General features: G+C 36.0%; 1 protein-coding gene across 1 annotated transcript; it reads left to right on the forward strand.

Annotated features, from left to right (window-relative positions):
• Positions 1-1,346: 1,346 nt before the first annotated feature.
• LOC110916067 (probable membrane-associated kinase regulator 6) lies at positions 1,347-2,271 on the forward strand. Its single transcript, XM_022160814.2, has 2 exons — positions 1,347-1,995; positions 2,087-2,271. Exons 1-2 carry the CDS (start codon positions 1,347-1,349, stop codon positions 2,092-2,094), a joined length of 657 nt encoding a protein of 218 aa, XP_022016506.1. The 3' UTR covers positions 2,095-2,271.
• The last annotated feature ends 14,114 nt before the right edge of the window (positions 2,272-16,385 follow it).

Raw genomic sequence — 16,385 nt, forward strand, 5'->3', positions numbered from 1 at the left:
TGATGTCATCATGCCATGTATGGAAGAAAACTAATTAATTAATTTGACAATTTTCGGTGATGCTTGGAGTGAAGGAGAGGTTATTCAAAAACCCTTGTGGATGTGTTAATTAAAGATTTTTGAAACTAGGCTAGTAAAATAAATTGTTGAAGATTATATTGACCATACCATGGTGATCAGCTATTCGGATATATGTTAATCTTTTTTATCAAGTAATGTGGTGTGATCATATGTGCATATATGATAAGTAGGTAAAAATAACTATGTTTTTATGTTGATTTTATACGTGATAAAAATTGAAATAATGGTACCAACATATATGCATATGTTGATTTTTGTTTATATAAGTAAATACAAACAAATATGCTTTTCTCTATTAACTTTATATAACATATTATACGACCCGTCGCCAATTTTCGAATATAAAACATGTGAATACGTATTTCCTTATAGAACATGTTGTCATTTAACTTTTAGTTTTTATAAAAATTAACAATCAACATTTTTTTACGTATCTAGCATTTTGAATTGAATTCTCGCACTACTAGAGAACAGGGTATTTGTTGTCGCATTTTTGGTCGTAAAACGGTAATAATTCCTCTGTCACCGTCTTGCCATCAAAAACTGGGTGGCAAAAGCACACATACCAAATGCCCTATTGCCACCTATTTGCTACCCTTTTATTTTTTGCTACCGTTCATTTGCCATTGTTTTGCTACCGTTTTGTCACCATTCTGCTACCACATGATGTTTTGTTACCTTAAATAGGGTAAGAGTGTCTAAATTGCCTTATTTTGCTACCGTTTTTTTTTTTCGGTGGCAAATAGTGGTGGCAGTTGCTTTATTTTGTAGTAGTGTCGATATATGTGATACTTACTATAGATATAATTTAGTACCGTAATAAAATGCTTTTTATAAAAGTATAACAAAATTTCTTGAATGGTCATCAAGTTTGAGAATATACTTGCGATAAGTTTCAAAAATGAGAATGATTAATATAACTGATACTTTAGAACAAATCTATAACTATATATAACTTAATTAATTTATCTTAAACCCGAAATAATTTTGTAAATGATAGTTAGATATTTTGATTATATATATATGACAGATTTATATATTGATACAAAAATGAAATCAACTTTGAAACCAATAAAACATAGAAAACAAATATTATATTTAACATCATTACCAAACGACTCTTGAAATAAACAATCGAAGAAATTCTGTTCGTAATTTTATATTGTAAAGAACCATATATAAATCGAAAACCTAAAAGCCCAAGCTGGCCCCTCACGTACACTTTGAATCATATAAATGTTTATTTATTTACATGATCCTATCATATGTCAAAACTCAAAACTAATATCCTTCCCATGGAAACCTCCCAACCTCTCACCATAGAAAGCTTCTCTTATTCTTGGTTAATCAACCAAAAACCCTCCCTCGACCGCCTCTTCGACTGCGATAAACACGAAACCAACACAAATTCTCCACGCGTCGTCCTCGAAGAAGCCCAAAATTTCTGTTTCAATCTTCCGTACGCTACGAGTAATCTTGTTGATGCGGATGAAATCTTTTGTGACGGACGTATTATTCCTAAGTCCGTCAATCAGATAAAGATTTACTCGTGTCCTGCTACACCTGTGGTTCATTTTCCACACAAAAAACGTTCTAAAAAATATAGTCAACTTATAGCCGATTGGCGAGTTTCGACCAAAAAGGTATTAAGGAAGTGTTTTAGCCTTCTTGTACCTAGAAAAACTACAAGGATTGTGGACAGTTCAAGGAATTCTGGTTGTTTGTCGTCTTCAGTGGTTACAACTAATCAGTTGAATACGAGAATCGAAGTCTACCAGACCACCCGGAGAACCAAGAGCTGGAGTCAGGATTCAATAAGCGGATCTCATTTTTTGTGTTCGAAAAATAAATCATACGATGATTATAATGAAGGATCGGTTCATGAGGCCATTGTTCATTGCAAAAGATCATTTGGTAACGTTTTTTAAATTATGTTGTAGCTATTATCTTGTCTTTATGTTATGTTTATAATGAAAGTTCTCATGTTTGGTTTTTTGATATGCAGAAAAGTGAATTGAATTGAGAAGAAGAAGAATTGGAGGAGAAGAAAGTTTATCTAAGAAGAATATGATAGAAGAAATAATCAAACTGTCCTTTTTAAAAAGATCCTGTTCACTTATATTTGAAATCAGAATCAGAATATCAGTCATATGTAAAATCATAAAGAGAGATGGTTGGATTTTTTAGACATTTTTTCTTCCATATATATTTACATATAATAAAAAAAATATTTTAAATATATTTAGAATTTAAACTTTTTAACGTTATTTTAAATGACATCATTAAGTAGTCATATGTTTGTTTGATAACAGTAAATCTATACATCTTAAAACCTGTGTTGTAAGAATTGTTAGACGCTAGTTGGTCGGTGGGGTACCGACTAATGATTAATCGGTATTAATAGGGATTAATCGGATTAGGATTTTTATATGCAGTTTTTAGTTATATATATACAAACACGTTTTTATATGTAGTTTTTATAGTGGACATGTTTTAACTCCTCATTGACCCATATTTTTAAGTAATTGACAAGAATTCATAAGGTTTGGTCGAAATTTGGCCAGGATCTGCCCAGAATAGGACAGTCATTAACCGCCTAGCCATTAATCGACTATTAATCGGTGAACCTCCGATTAGTAATTAATCGACGATTAAGTTACCCTCTCATGGTTTGCCAAACATTCATATGTCGTCTCTAATATTTAAAATTTACGAATATTGTTAAATGATCTTTACTATTTACTTAAGTTGTCACGATTTCCTCCCTAGGATTGATGAAATTAAAATATCCTGTTAAGTCACCAGTCACCACCAACATATTTGTACCACCAGAAAATCGACCGAGCCCATTCTAGCTGCACACTAATTAGTATAGTATCTTCGCTCGGAACGAATCAATTCTACGACTAGCAGTTCTCGTGGACACGTTAACTACAGGTCTAGGCACGTAGTTGGTACGGTTTGTATGTATACTCTTTTCTAGTTTTCTTTATATTGCCTTGTATACTTTGAGATATAGGATGATAAACTATCATAATATTTTATTCATTTCCATATTCATTTAACTAATTGAAAATATTACTTATAACCAACTAACACTTCTATAAGAACTTAAAAAGTTGAAGAAGAAACACAAAATTCCCATATGACACATTATGTTCGTATATTATCTACCAACTAAAATACTATTTATATGTTACTAAAAATATAGTATGAACTAAATAATTTAGTTACTAATAAAAGCTTAGTCAATAGTATAAAATAATACATTCATTTGATCTTAATTTTATATATATATATATATTTATATAGGGTAAGGATAGTGTAAAAAGGGCCTAAAGTGTGAGAAGTGTGAGAAGTGTATTATAACACTATATATAATACTATATAACACTATATAAACCCGTATAACAATATATAACACCATATAATACCATATAATACCATATAACACTATGTAGCACTATATAACATTATATAACAAATATAACACTATACATCTATCATAGACATGCTATCAGACAACCTATAGTGTTATATTTGTTATATAATGATATATAGTGTTACATAGTGTTATATGGTATTATATGGTGTTATATAGTATTATATATAGTGTTATAATACACTTTGAGCACTTTTTACAGGATCCTCTACCTATATATAGAGAGAGAGAGAGAGAGAGTAAGGTTAACATACAAAAAGGCTTATCGTACATTATGTAGGCGACGCGCGCAACCGTCGGATCATTGCCCTAATCACGCATCAGACACAAAATAACGCATGGGATCTATTTTTTGGTGATAATCACGCATGAGTATGTTAATCACGCACGTTATACTGGCAAAAAAAAAATAATCACGCACGTTATAGTTATTGTCGCGTACGATAATGTATGATAAGCGGTTTTGTACATTATACTTATTCTATATATATATATATATATATATATATATATAGTGGAGAGTTCAAATGAGAAGAATTTTTTTGTAAGAAGAAAAAAGAATAAGTTTCAACCAATAAGAGTGCTTCATTTAATATTTGCATTTAATTTTAATATAAGGGTATATTGGTAAACTTACATAAATCATTAATTTGTAATCTTCCCATTTAATAACTAACTAAATTAAATTTGTAACTCCTTTTTAAAATATATATTTTCCCAACTAAAAAAAAACAACTTAATTTAAAATGTAGAATAAATTACTATTTGTGTAGGATAAATTATAAGTTGTGTAGGATATATTTCGAGGTGTGTAGGATAAATTTTGACTTTGTAGGATAAAATTCTATAATGTGTAGGATATATGTGGGAAAATTTTGATATGTGTAGGTTTTGTAGATTATATGTAGGATAATTAATAATTAGTTGACTAATTAATTAAAGAGAGAAAAAATAATGATATGAGTCATAAATGAAATAGTATTTTACTAATATGCCCTTTCTTCTTTTTCTTCTCACATTAAATTTCTTCTCTAATGAACCTTCCCCTATATATATATATACATATATATATATATATATATATATATATGGGAGACTTATCTTGAGAACGCTAAATATTGCGAAAACCGTGAGAATGAATGAAAAAACCAATCAAAATCGAAATTTTTAATACAAACCTCATTGAAATAAAAATACAACATCAAAAAAGAATTTACAACATCAAATAATTCATTTCTCCTCTCAAAATCACTCTTACTAGATTTTTTGCACATGTGTAAATATAACAAATTTACACATGTGTAAGTGGCAAACTTACACATGTGTAAATTTTCTTTATTTATGAATTAACGAAAATTTAAATGTGTAAATTTAATTTCTAACATTTGTATTAGAATAATAATGATAAGTGTAAAAAGAAATTTTGAATTTGAATTGATTTTGACCAAGTTCTCTTGGTTATTTCAGTTGTTCTCATGGTTCTCACTGTGACAACCCGAACTTTCATGATCAGTGTCTCTCAGTCACGTGTTCCTGCATCTTGTTAATTCTCTTTCATAACCCCCCTTTCGATAATAAAACTTGTAAACACTTGTGACTGTAATGTAATTGCTTAACGTTTAACGTGATTGTATATGTCCACTTGTGTTTAATTGTTTAACTACAAGAAATCGTCAAAACGTTTTAATGTGTCGAATAGTTAATCTAGGGAACAAATATAACTTGGGCCGTTTGTTTAGCACACAACTAATTAGGCTTGAGGCTGCCCACCCTTTTTGGCCCACACACACACACACCTTCTTTGCATTCTCGGCCCATGCTACCCGAAGCCCAACCTGAACCGCCTACCTCTTATTTGAAGCACGTTTGTGCATGTATGTATTCATTATTTCAAAAGAATTCAAGGCAGCAAACCCTAAGCACATTCTCTTAGACAATCCTTGTTAACCCTAGCCTCATGCAAATAGCGACTGTTGCCCTTCCCCCATCGTCCCTTCACAGCAGCAGCCATCAATGGAACATCTGGACGCACCCTATTCACGACCGTAACATGGCATGACCTGCCGAAGGAATAAAGGCGACGCCGGAAGCACTTGAAGCCATCCTCCTCCCGACTCGGCTCTCTCTCTTTCTCACGGACACTTGGTTAGTATAATCGGCACCGAATTAACTCCCGCTTTATGCATATCCTGGCTTCGTGATTTGATATTGTGTGGTGTTGATATATATGGATGATAATATTAACGAACTATTGATCGGTAAATCGGGTTGCGTATCATGCTAATGATTTGTATTTGTATTATTATGTATGATGGTAGGGATATAGATGCATGATAGTGTAATCATGAAATTCATTGTGTAATACATGATGGTTGTAATAAAAGCTGTGCATGACATTATCGATTAATTAATGCCATAGGTTGTGGTTTAAGTCTTGGTGGGATATTATGTGTATTTTTGTGATAATGGATAATACTAGTAATCGGTTTGATCAGATAAGTTAGAATAGTTTAAGTATTAATTATGACATATAATTGAAACATGATTCTTTGGCCGAATAGAAGTGGATTCGATGGATGATATGTCAATTGAATTGGTTTGAAATATGAATCTGGGATCAAAGGGTAGAGGTTGTAATTATGGTTGTGATTCAGTAAGGGTTAACAAGATGTGGGTTGGGCCGCACAAAATGGTTGAACGCACACATGTGGGCTAGTTTATTAAATCTGGGCCACACACCAATGAACTTAACTTGGGCTGCTTCACACGTAAAGCAAATAAATTAGAAGGTGGGCCGCCACACATATGATGCGGATGGGTCTACGGGCTACGAGTAGTACATGAACTTGCACATTCTTGTATGTTTGAAGTGTGGTGTTACTTGAATGTTGGATATGTGTTAGGCAAGGTATAACTCTATATGTGTAGTACTTAGTATGCGAATATACTTTAAATGATGGAATTCGTGTATGTTTGAAGTGTCATATTATGTCTATTGATGAAGGTATACTACGTGAGTAAATGTGTACAACGTATAAGTAAACTTGAAACTGATTATTATTGGTACTCGTGCTAGGACGTTTGATCCACTGATAAACGGGTAGTTAGTCTTACCGAGCAAACCTAAGGTGAGTTCATCTTTCTTGAGCATGCGTCCCGGTGGTTGGGACAGTCAGTGGGTATCCAGGGGAGGGATAAGTCTTTTGGGTAAAACGTGAATGTTGGATAATATACTCTTCCTATCACCTTTAAAGTCCCTCCGTGTTGTTTGGTTACTGGGAAGGTAACATGGTATTAGTTAGTAGCGCTACTTAGGTTTGGCAACCTCACCCCGTATCTGGGAGAACGGGTGTTGAACTAATGACCTAGTCATGACCAATGCTTTGATAGGAGCATTGGAGAAAGGGCAAAATAATCAGAAGCCGTCTTGTATTGGGGTATTATCAACATTGTTTTCATCATTACTTCTGGAATTAACTTCAATGGATTAACTACATACTTGGTAAACAACGTTTTCGTAAAACTATGAACTCACCAGCGTTGTCTGATACACTTGTTGCATGCTCGCAGGTTGTTAGGCTATATGGATTTGGAACTTGCTGTCTGAAGTAGCTGGAGTGGTCATGGGTCGTGTTGATTGGATTCACTTATTGGAATATTGGTTTTCATACAATTGTTTTGAGAATATTTAACGTATGGTTTTGATAACGCTTCCGCTGAACACATTGGTTTTCGTATAAACTCATATTGGAATTTTATCAGTTAATAGAGAGTTTTATTTTGAAACTTGTGAGTTCAATGTAATTAGTGGCTCATTGTCAGTTCGTCACACGCCTAACAGGGACACTCCCTAGGTGGTATTTTGGGGGTGTGACAGTTTGGTATCAGAGCCATTGGTTATAGTGAACTTGGTTTTAAAACGTTTTCATAAAACCAGACTATAACCGAACAGTCCTGAAATCGACCATGACACTCAGCTTCAGATTGCAAGGTTCGTTTCTCATTTACCTTATGCATTACGTGCCTAGCGTACACCTACTTATGACATTGCATATGGCTACACACTCAGCACTATAGTATGATTGATTACATGTAATTATTTGTCTACCTTATGATGCATTGTTAGTATGGCATAACCTCTAGACTTTTGTGACCTTTACTATCTTGACAACGTTCGATTTGCTACTCGAATCTAAGGAACCTTTTGACACAAGCTAAGAGGAACTGAGATAAACATGCAAATTACATTATCATTATGGGTGCACACATAATAATAATGTGGGGTGCATGTGAGTCCCAGTGAGGCTTAGCAAGTGTGAAAGGGATTCTGACTCATTAATCGACATAACTGGGGATTCAACAATCTGTTGGAGTTATGGCGATGATTGACTTCTATTCAATCTTGATCTTTATTCTTTCCACCATTCTTGTGGATGCATGTGAATCTTTGTGTAACCTGTGATATTTTTTTTTATTTGCTTATAACTTCCGTAGCGCTAGTAGAAGTTCTCATAAACCACTCAACGACTAACTGGAACAGTTAAACCCATGCGGTAGTTGATAGGCGCAACTATTAGACTGAAGATGTTCTCGAACACAATGAGCTATCATCACGGGAATCCCTCATTATTTTTCTTTTTACTCATGTAAGAAACTTAGTGAAACTAAGATTCTCATCAGAATCTGTTATTTCGATCTAAACCCTACAAGACTCTTAGTGTAAGCTCTTCGACATCAGCATATCAACGTAGTATGAAGAATCCCTCGTACACTAATACTTTACCCCTTGCACTTAACTATAAAATTCCCTTTGGCCCCATTATACTGCCTTGTAACTTATCGTTAGTCTAACCTGGTTTTCATCCTAACATATCTAACTCTGCAAACGGATTCCCATAAGAACATTTCCATCATTTCAATATTGAACTCTGAAAATGGCGATGTGTTGTTATCATCACCATATCATTTTGAACGCCTTTACACGACTTTGTAATGAAACCTCTTGGCGACATATGTGATATCCCCAGTACACCCGTCTTAGTTCAAACCTTCAAACTTGGTTGCATACATGTTCGACTAATTGCATACTCAATTACTTACATGGATCTTAGTGAATCTATTCTTATTCGCCTATGAGCAGCTCGACGACTGTAGAGAACGCTCTGATTTAACCGAGATGCTACAGACTTAGCCAACTATCACTTTCATAGATAATTCTTCTTGCGCCAACACCCTCAAAGTAATGCTTCCATCGACTGGTACATCACTTTATTTCTATTTATACTTCTTGTTTGCGACCAGCTACATCCTCATCATCGGATTTGCTACTTTACTCATGATTCTAAAACAATTAGATGGAACAGATTGATGATAACCGCGTTTTGGTATATTCTTCGCATCTTATCTTGTTGTGCTATAATGAATACCATAGTTCTTGCATAGCCCTGTTATACGCTAATCCTCGCTTGGCTAAATCACTCTCTACGAACGTCACTCGAGGAATGAGTCATACTTAAGATCATCAAGTGCAAGAACATAAAAATAAAATTATTACTTACGTAAGGTATGCCAAGGTCAAAATTCTCTCTTGTGTGAAAGCACCATACTCATGTATAGCTTCCTCGACCTCTTTGTTCCATGCTTATCTCTCTTTGACCGAAGGCTGGTCATCTACTACAACCAACTACGACCAAAATATCACGATCAATATCAACTGAAAATCTCTTTTCCCTCTGAACGAACGAGTCAAGATGATACCAGTCTGAAATAGGGATTAATGCCTAACTTGAGTTTTCATCCAATCGATTGATTGAATTGCTTGAATCACCTGTTCCAAGAAATTATATTTTCTTTCTCGAATTCTCACATACGATGGCATCACCTTTGATCTTCGATAGGGGTGACTACACCAGTTCTGATCGCCGGTAGCGATACCATATATAAACATATATCTTTTACACTCACTTTATCACATTCACATACTTTGCTTCGAGTAAATCTTGGTGGTGCACCCAACACACGTGATTTTAAGGTTGAGCATTTTAGCCTGTAGCAAACTACCTTAACACATTTCCGGTTCGGTTTATTTCGTCGACCCTTCGTTTATGATGTACGACATTCGCCTCAATTCTGGTAAGCTCTAGATATACATTAGATGCACTTGCTTCGTGAAGTGTTGGTTACTTAATATACAACATCCATGATAACTAAACACTGCCTTTTTGCAAGTCCCCAAATTCGAAGGCGTATAGCTCACCCAAGTTATAATTAGTGCAAACCCCCCCCCCCCCCCGGTCGCACATGTTAAATGCATCAGGCAATGCCATACAGATGTATGACACACTCGTATTTCAACTTTTGTGAGCATCTCTTGAGCTTAGCATAACTTGTCACAACATTCTTCATTATCAAGCTCCTATTAACTCAACTTGTGTTTCTACTTAAGAGCAAGACATTTTTAGTTTAACACAATTAACACAAACTCTATTACCTCAAACACTCATTCATGCATAACACTCACATAACGGTAATTCGGGGAATTACGGAATTACACATGGGTTGTACTCGAACGTTGATGAACAATTAGAACACTATTCCTGAACAAATAAAGAAATATAACTTATGTGAATTTATATGTTATCTCACTTTATATGCTATATGACTTATATATTATTTAGTGAACTTTCGTTAAACCGTATTTAACTACGTGTTTAGTGAATTATCGACAAACTCATAATTGGAGCCTAGAGTATAATATAGCCTAAATTTCGAGGACGAAATTTCTGTAACATGGGGAGGATGTGACACCCGAGCAAAATCCGCAATAATTCTAATTTCCTCACTTCACTCCTCAGTTCTTACTTGTCAAATTTCGGGACGAAATTTCTTTCAAGTTGGGGATGATGTGACAACCCGAACTTTCATGATCAGTGTCTCTCAGTCACGTGTTCCTGCATCTTGTTAATTCTCTTTCATAACCCCCCTTTCGATAATAAAACTTGTAAACACTTGCGACTGTAATGTAATTGCTTAACGTTTAACGTGATTGTATATGTCCACTTGTGTTTAATTGTTTAACTACAAGAAATCGTCAAAACGTTTTAATGTGTCGAATAGTTAATCTAGGGAACAAATATAACTTGGGCCGTTTGTTTAGCACACAACTAATTAGGCTTGAGGCTGCCCACCCTTTTTGGCCCACACACACACACACCTTCTTTGCATTCTCGGCCCATGCTACCCGAAGCCCAACCTGAACCGCCTACCTCTTATTTGAAGCACGTTTGTGCATGTATGTATTCATTATTTCAAAAGAATTCAAGGCAGCAAACCCTAAGCACATTCTCTTAGACAATCCTTGTTAACCCTAGCCTCATGCAAATAGCGACTGTTGCCCTTCCCCCATCGTCCCTTCACAGCAGCAGCCATCAATGGAACATCTGGACGCACCCTATTCACGGCCGTAACATGGCATGACCTGCCGAAGGAATAAAGGCGACGCCGGAAGCACTTGAAGCCATCCTCCTCCCGACTCGGCTCTCTCTCTTTCTCACGGACACTTGGTTAGTATAATCGGCACCGAATTAACTCCCGCTTTATGCGTATCCTGGCTTCGTGATTTGATATTGTGTGGTGTTGATATATATGGATGATAATATTAACGAACTATTGATCGGTAAATCGGGTTGCGTATCATGCTAATGATTTGTATTTGTATTATTATGTATGATGGTAGGGATATAGATGCATGATAGTGTAATCATGAAATTCATTGTGTAATACATGATGGTTGTAATAAAAGCTGTGCATGACATTATCGATTAATTAATGCCATAGGTTGTGGTTTAAGTCTTGGTGGGATATTATGTGTATTTTTGTGATAATGGATAATACTAGTAATCGGTTTGATCAGATAAGTTAGAATAGTTTAAGTATTAATTATGACATATAATTGAAACATGATTCTTTGGCCGAATAGAAGTGGATTCGATGGATGATATGTCAATTGAATTGGTTTGAAATATGAATCTGGGATCAAAGGGTAGAGGTTGTAATTATGGTTGTGATTCAGTAAGGGTTAACAAGATGTGGGTTGGGCCGCACAAAATGGTTGAACGCACACATGTGGGCTAGTTTATTAAATCTGGGCCACACACCAATGAACTTAACTTGGGCTGCTTCACACGTAAAGCAAATAAATTAGAAGGTGGGCCGCCACACATATGATGCGGATGGGTCTACGGGCTACGAGTAGTACATGAACTTGCACATTCTTGTATGTTTGAAGTGTGGTGTTACTTGAATGTTGGATATGTGTTAGGCAAGGTATAACTCTATATGTGTAGTACTTAGTATGCGAATATACTTTAAATGATGGAATTCGTGTATGTTTGAAGTGTCATATTATGTCTATTGATGAAGGTATACTACGTGAGTAAATGTGTACAACGTATAAGTAAACTTGAAACTGATTATTATTGGTACTCGTGCTAGGACGTTTGATCCACTGATAAACGGGTAGTTAGTCTTACCGAGCAAACCTAAGGTGAGTTCATCTTTCTTGAGCATGCGTCCCGGTGGTTGGGACAGTCAGTGGGTATCCAGGGGAGGGATAAGTCTTTTGGGTAAAACGTGAATGTTGGATAATATACTCTTCCTATCACCTTTAAAGTCCCTCCGTGTTGTTTGGTTACTGGGAAGGTAACATGGTATTAGTTAGTAGCGCTACTTAGGTTTGGCAACCTCACCCCGTATCTGGGAGAACGGGTGTTGAACTAATGACCTAGTCATGACCAATGCTTTGATAGGAGCATTGGAGAAAGGGCAAAATAATCAGAAGCCGTCTTGTATTGGGGTATTATCAACATTGTTTTCATCATTACTTCTGGAATTAACTTCAATGGATTAACTACATACTTGGTAAACAACGTTTTCGTAAAACTATGAACTCACCAGCGTTGTCTGATACACTTGTTGCATGCTCGCAGGTTGTTAGGCTATATGGATTTGGAACTTGCTGTCTGAAGTAGCTGGAGTGGTCATGGGTCGTGTTGATTGGATTCACTTATTGGAATATTGGTTTTCATACAATTGTTTTGAGAATATTTAACGTATGGTTTTGATAACGCTTCCGCTGAACACATTGGTTTTCGTATAAACTCATATTGGAATTTTATCAGTTAATAGAGAGTTTTATTTTGAAACTTGTGAGTTCAATGTAATTAGTGGCTCATTGTCAGTTCGTCACACGCCTAACAGGGACACTCCCTAGGTGGTATTTTGGGGGTGTGACAGTTTGGTATCAGAGCCATTGGTTATAGTGAACTTGGTTTTAAAACGTTTTCATAAAACCAGACTATAACCGAACAGTCCTGAAATCGACCATGACACTCAGCTTCAGATTGCAAGGTTCGTTTCTCATTTACCTTATGCATTACGTGCCTAGCGTACACCTACTTATGACATTGCATATGGCTACACACTCAGCACTATAGTATGATTGATTACATGTAATTATTTGTCTACCTTATGATGCATTGTTAGTATGGCATAACCTCTAGACTTTTGTGACCTTTACTATCTTGACAACGTTCGATTTGCTACTCGAATCTAAGGAACCTTTTGACACAAGCTAAGAGGAACTGAGATAAACATGCAAATTACATTATCATTATGGGTGCACACATAATAATAATGTGGGGTGCATGTGAGTCCCAGTGAGGCTTAGCAAGTGTGAAAGGGATTCTGACTCATTAATCGACATAACTGGGGATTCAACAATCTGTTGGAGTTATGGCGATGATTGACTTCTATTCAATCTTGATCTTTATTCTTTCCACCATTCTTGTGGATGCATGTGAATCTTTGTGTAACCTGTGATATTTTTTTTTATTTGCTTATAACTTCCGTAGCGCTAGTAGAAGTTCTCATAAACCACTCAACGACTAACTGGAACAGTTAAACCCATGCGGTAGTTGATAGGCGCAACTATTAGACTGAAGATGTTCTCGAACACAATGAGCTATCATCACGGGAATCCCTCATTATTTTTCTTTTTACTCATGTAAGAAACTTAGTGAAACTAAGATTCTCATCAGAATCTGTTATTTCGATCTAAACCCTACAAGACTCTTAGTGTAAGCTCTTCGACATCAGCATATCAACGTAGTATGAAGAATCCCTCGTACACTAATACTTTACCCCTTGCACTTAACTATAAAATTCCCTTTGGCCCCATTATACTGCCTTGTAACTTATCGTTAGTCTAACCTGGTTTTCATCCTAACATATCTAACTCTGCAAACGGATTCCCATAAGAACATTTCCATCATTTCAATATTGAACTCTGAAAATGGCGATGTGTTGTTATCATCACCATACCATTTTGAACGCCTTTACACGCCTTTGTAATGAAACCTCTTGGCGACATATGTGATGTCCCCAGTACACCCGTCTTAGTTCAAACCTTCAAACTTGGTTGCATACATGTTCGACTAATTGCATACTCAATTACTTACATGGATCTTAGTGAATCTATTCTTATTCGCCTATGAGCAGCTCGACGACTGTAGAGAACGCTCTGATTTAACCGAGATGCTACAGACTTAGCCAACTATCACTTTCATAGATAATTCTTCTTGCGCCAACACCCTCAAAGTAATGCTTCCATCGATTGGTACATCACTTTATTTCTATTTATACTTCTTGTTTGCGACCAGCTACATCCTCATCATCGGATTTGCTACTTTACTCATGATTCTAAAACAATTAGATGGAACAGATTGATGATAACCGCGTTTTGGTATATTCTTCGCATCTTATCTTGTTGTGCTATAATGAATACCATAGTTCTTGCATAGCCCTGTTATACGCTAATCCTCGCTTGGCTAAATCACTCTCTACGAACGTCACTCGAGGAATGAGTCATACTTAAGATCATCAAGTGCAAGAACATAAAAATAAAATTATTACTTACGTAAGGTATGCCAAGGTCAAAATTCTCTCTTGTGTGAAAGCACCATACTCATGTATAGCTTCCTCGACCTCTTTGTTCCATGCTTATCTCTCTTTGACCGAAGGCTGGTCATCTACTACAACCAACTACGACCAAAATATCACGATCAATATCAACTGAAAATCTCTTTTCCCTCTGAACGAACGAGTCAAGATGATACCAGTCTGAAATAGGGATTAATGCCTAACTTGAGTTTTCATCCAATCGATTGATTGAATTGCTTGAATCACCTGTTCCAAGAAATTATATTTTCTTTCTCGAATTCTCACATACGATGGCATCACCTTTGATCTTCGATAGGGGTGACTACACCAGTTCTGATCGCCGGTAGCGATACCATATATAAACATATATCTTTTACACTCACTTTATCACATTCACATACTTTGCTTCGAGTAAATCTTGGTGGTGCACCCAACACACGTGATTTTAAGGTTGAGCATTTTAGCCTGTAGCAAACTACCTTAACACATTTCCGGTTCGGTTTATTTCGTCGACCCTTCGTTTATGATGTACGACATTCGCCTCAATTCTGGTAAGCTCTAGATATACATTAGATGCACTTGCTTCGTGAAGTGTTGGTTACTTAATATACAACATCCATGATAACTAAACACTGCCTTTTTGCAAGTCCCCAAATTCGAAGGCGTATAGCTCACCCAAGTTATAATTAGTGCAACAACCCCCCCCCCCCCGGTCGCACATGTTAAATGCATCAGGCAATGCCATACAGATGTATGACACACTCGTATTTCAACTTTTGTGAGCATCTCTTGAGCTTAGCATAACTTGTCACAACATTCTTCATTATCAAGCTCCTATTAACTCAACTTGTGTTTCTACTTAAGAGCAAGACATTTTTAGTTTAACACAATTAACACAAACTCTATTACCTCAAACACTCATTCATGCATAACACTCACATAACGGTAATTCGGGGAATTACGGAATTACACATGGGTTGTACTCGAACGTTGATGAACAATTAGAACACTATTCCTGAACAAATAAAGAAATATAACTTATGTGAATTTATATGTTATCTCACTTTATATGCTATATGACTTATATATTATTTAGTGAACTTTCGTTAAACCGTATTTAACTACGTGTTTAGTGAATTATCGACAAACTCATAATTGGAGCCTAGAGTATAATATAGCCTAAATTTCGAGGACGAAATTTCTGTAACATGGGGAGGATGTGACACCCGAGCAAAATCCGCAATAATTCTAATTTCCTCACTTCACTCCTCAGTTCTTACTTGTCAAATTTCGGGACGAAATTTCTTTCAAGTTGGGGATGATGTGACAACCCGAACTTTCATGATCAGTGTCTCTCAGTCACGTGTTCCTGCATCTTGTTAATTCTCTTTCATAACCCCCCTTTCGATAATAAAACTTGTAAACACTTGCGACTGTAATGTAATTGCTTAACGTTTAACGTGATTGTATATGTCCACTTGTGTTTAATTGTTTAACTACAAGAAATCGTCAAAACGTTTTAATGTGTCGAATAGTTAATCTAGGGAACAAATATAACTTGGGCCGTTTGTTTAGCACACAACTAATTAGGCTTGAGGCTGCCCACCCTTTTTGGCCCACACACACACACACCTTCTTTGCATTCTCGGCCCATGCTACCCGAAGCCCAACCTGAACCGCCTACCTCTTATTTGAAGCACGTTTGTGCATGTATGTATTCATTATTTCAAAAGAATTCAAGGCAGCAAACCCTAAGCACATTCTCTTAGACAATCCTTGTTAACCCTAGCCTCATGCAAATAGCGACTGTTGCCCTTCCCCCATCGTCCCTTCACAGCAGCAGCCATCAATGGAACATCTGGAC

This window comes from Helianthus annuus, chromosome 16 (genome assembly GCF_002127325.2).
Source record: "Helianthus annuus cultivar XRQ/B chromosome 16, HanXRQr2.0-SUNRISE, whole genome shotgun sequence".
NCBI classification, from domain to species: domain Eukaryota; kingdom Viridiplantae; phylum Streptophyta; class Magnoliopsida; order Asterales; family Asteraceae; genus Helianthus; species Helianthus annuus.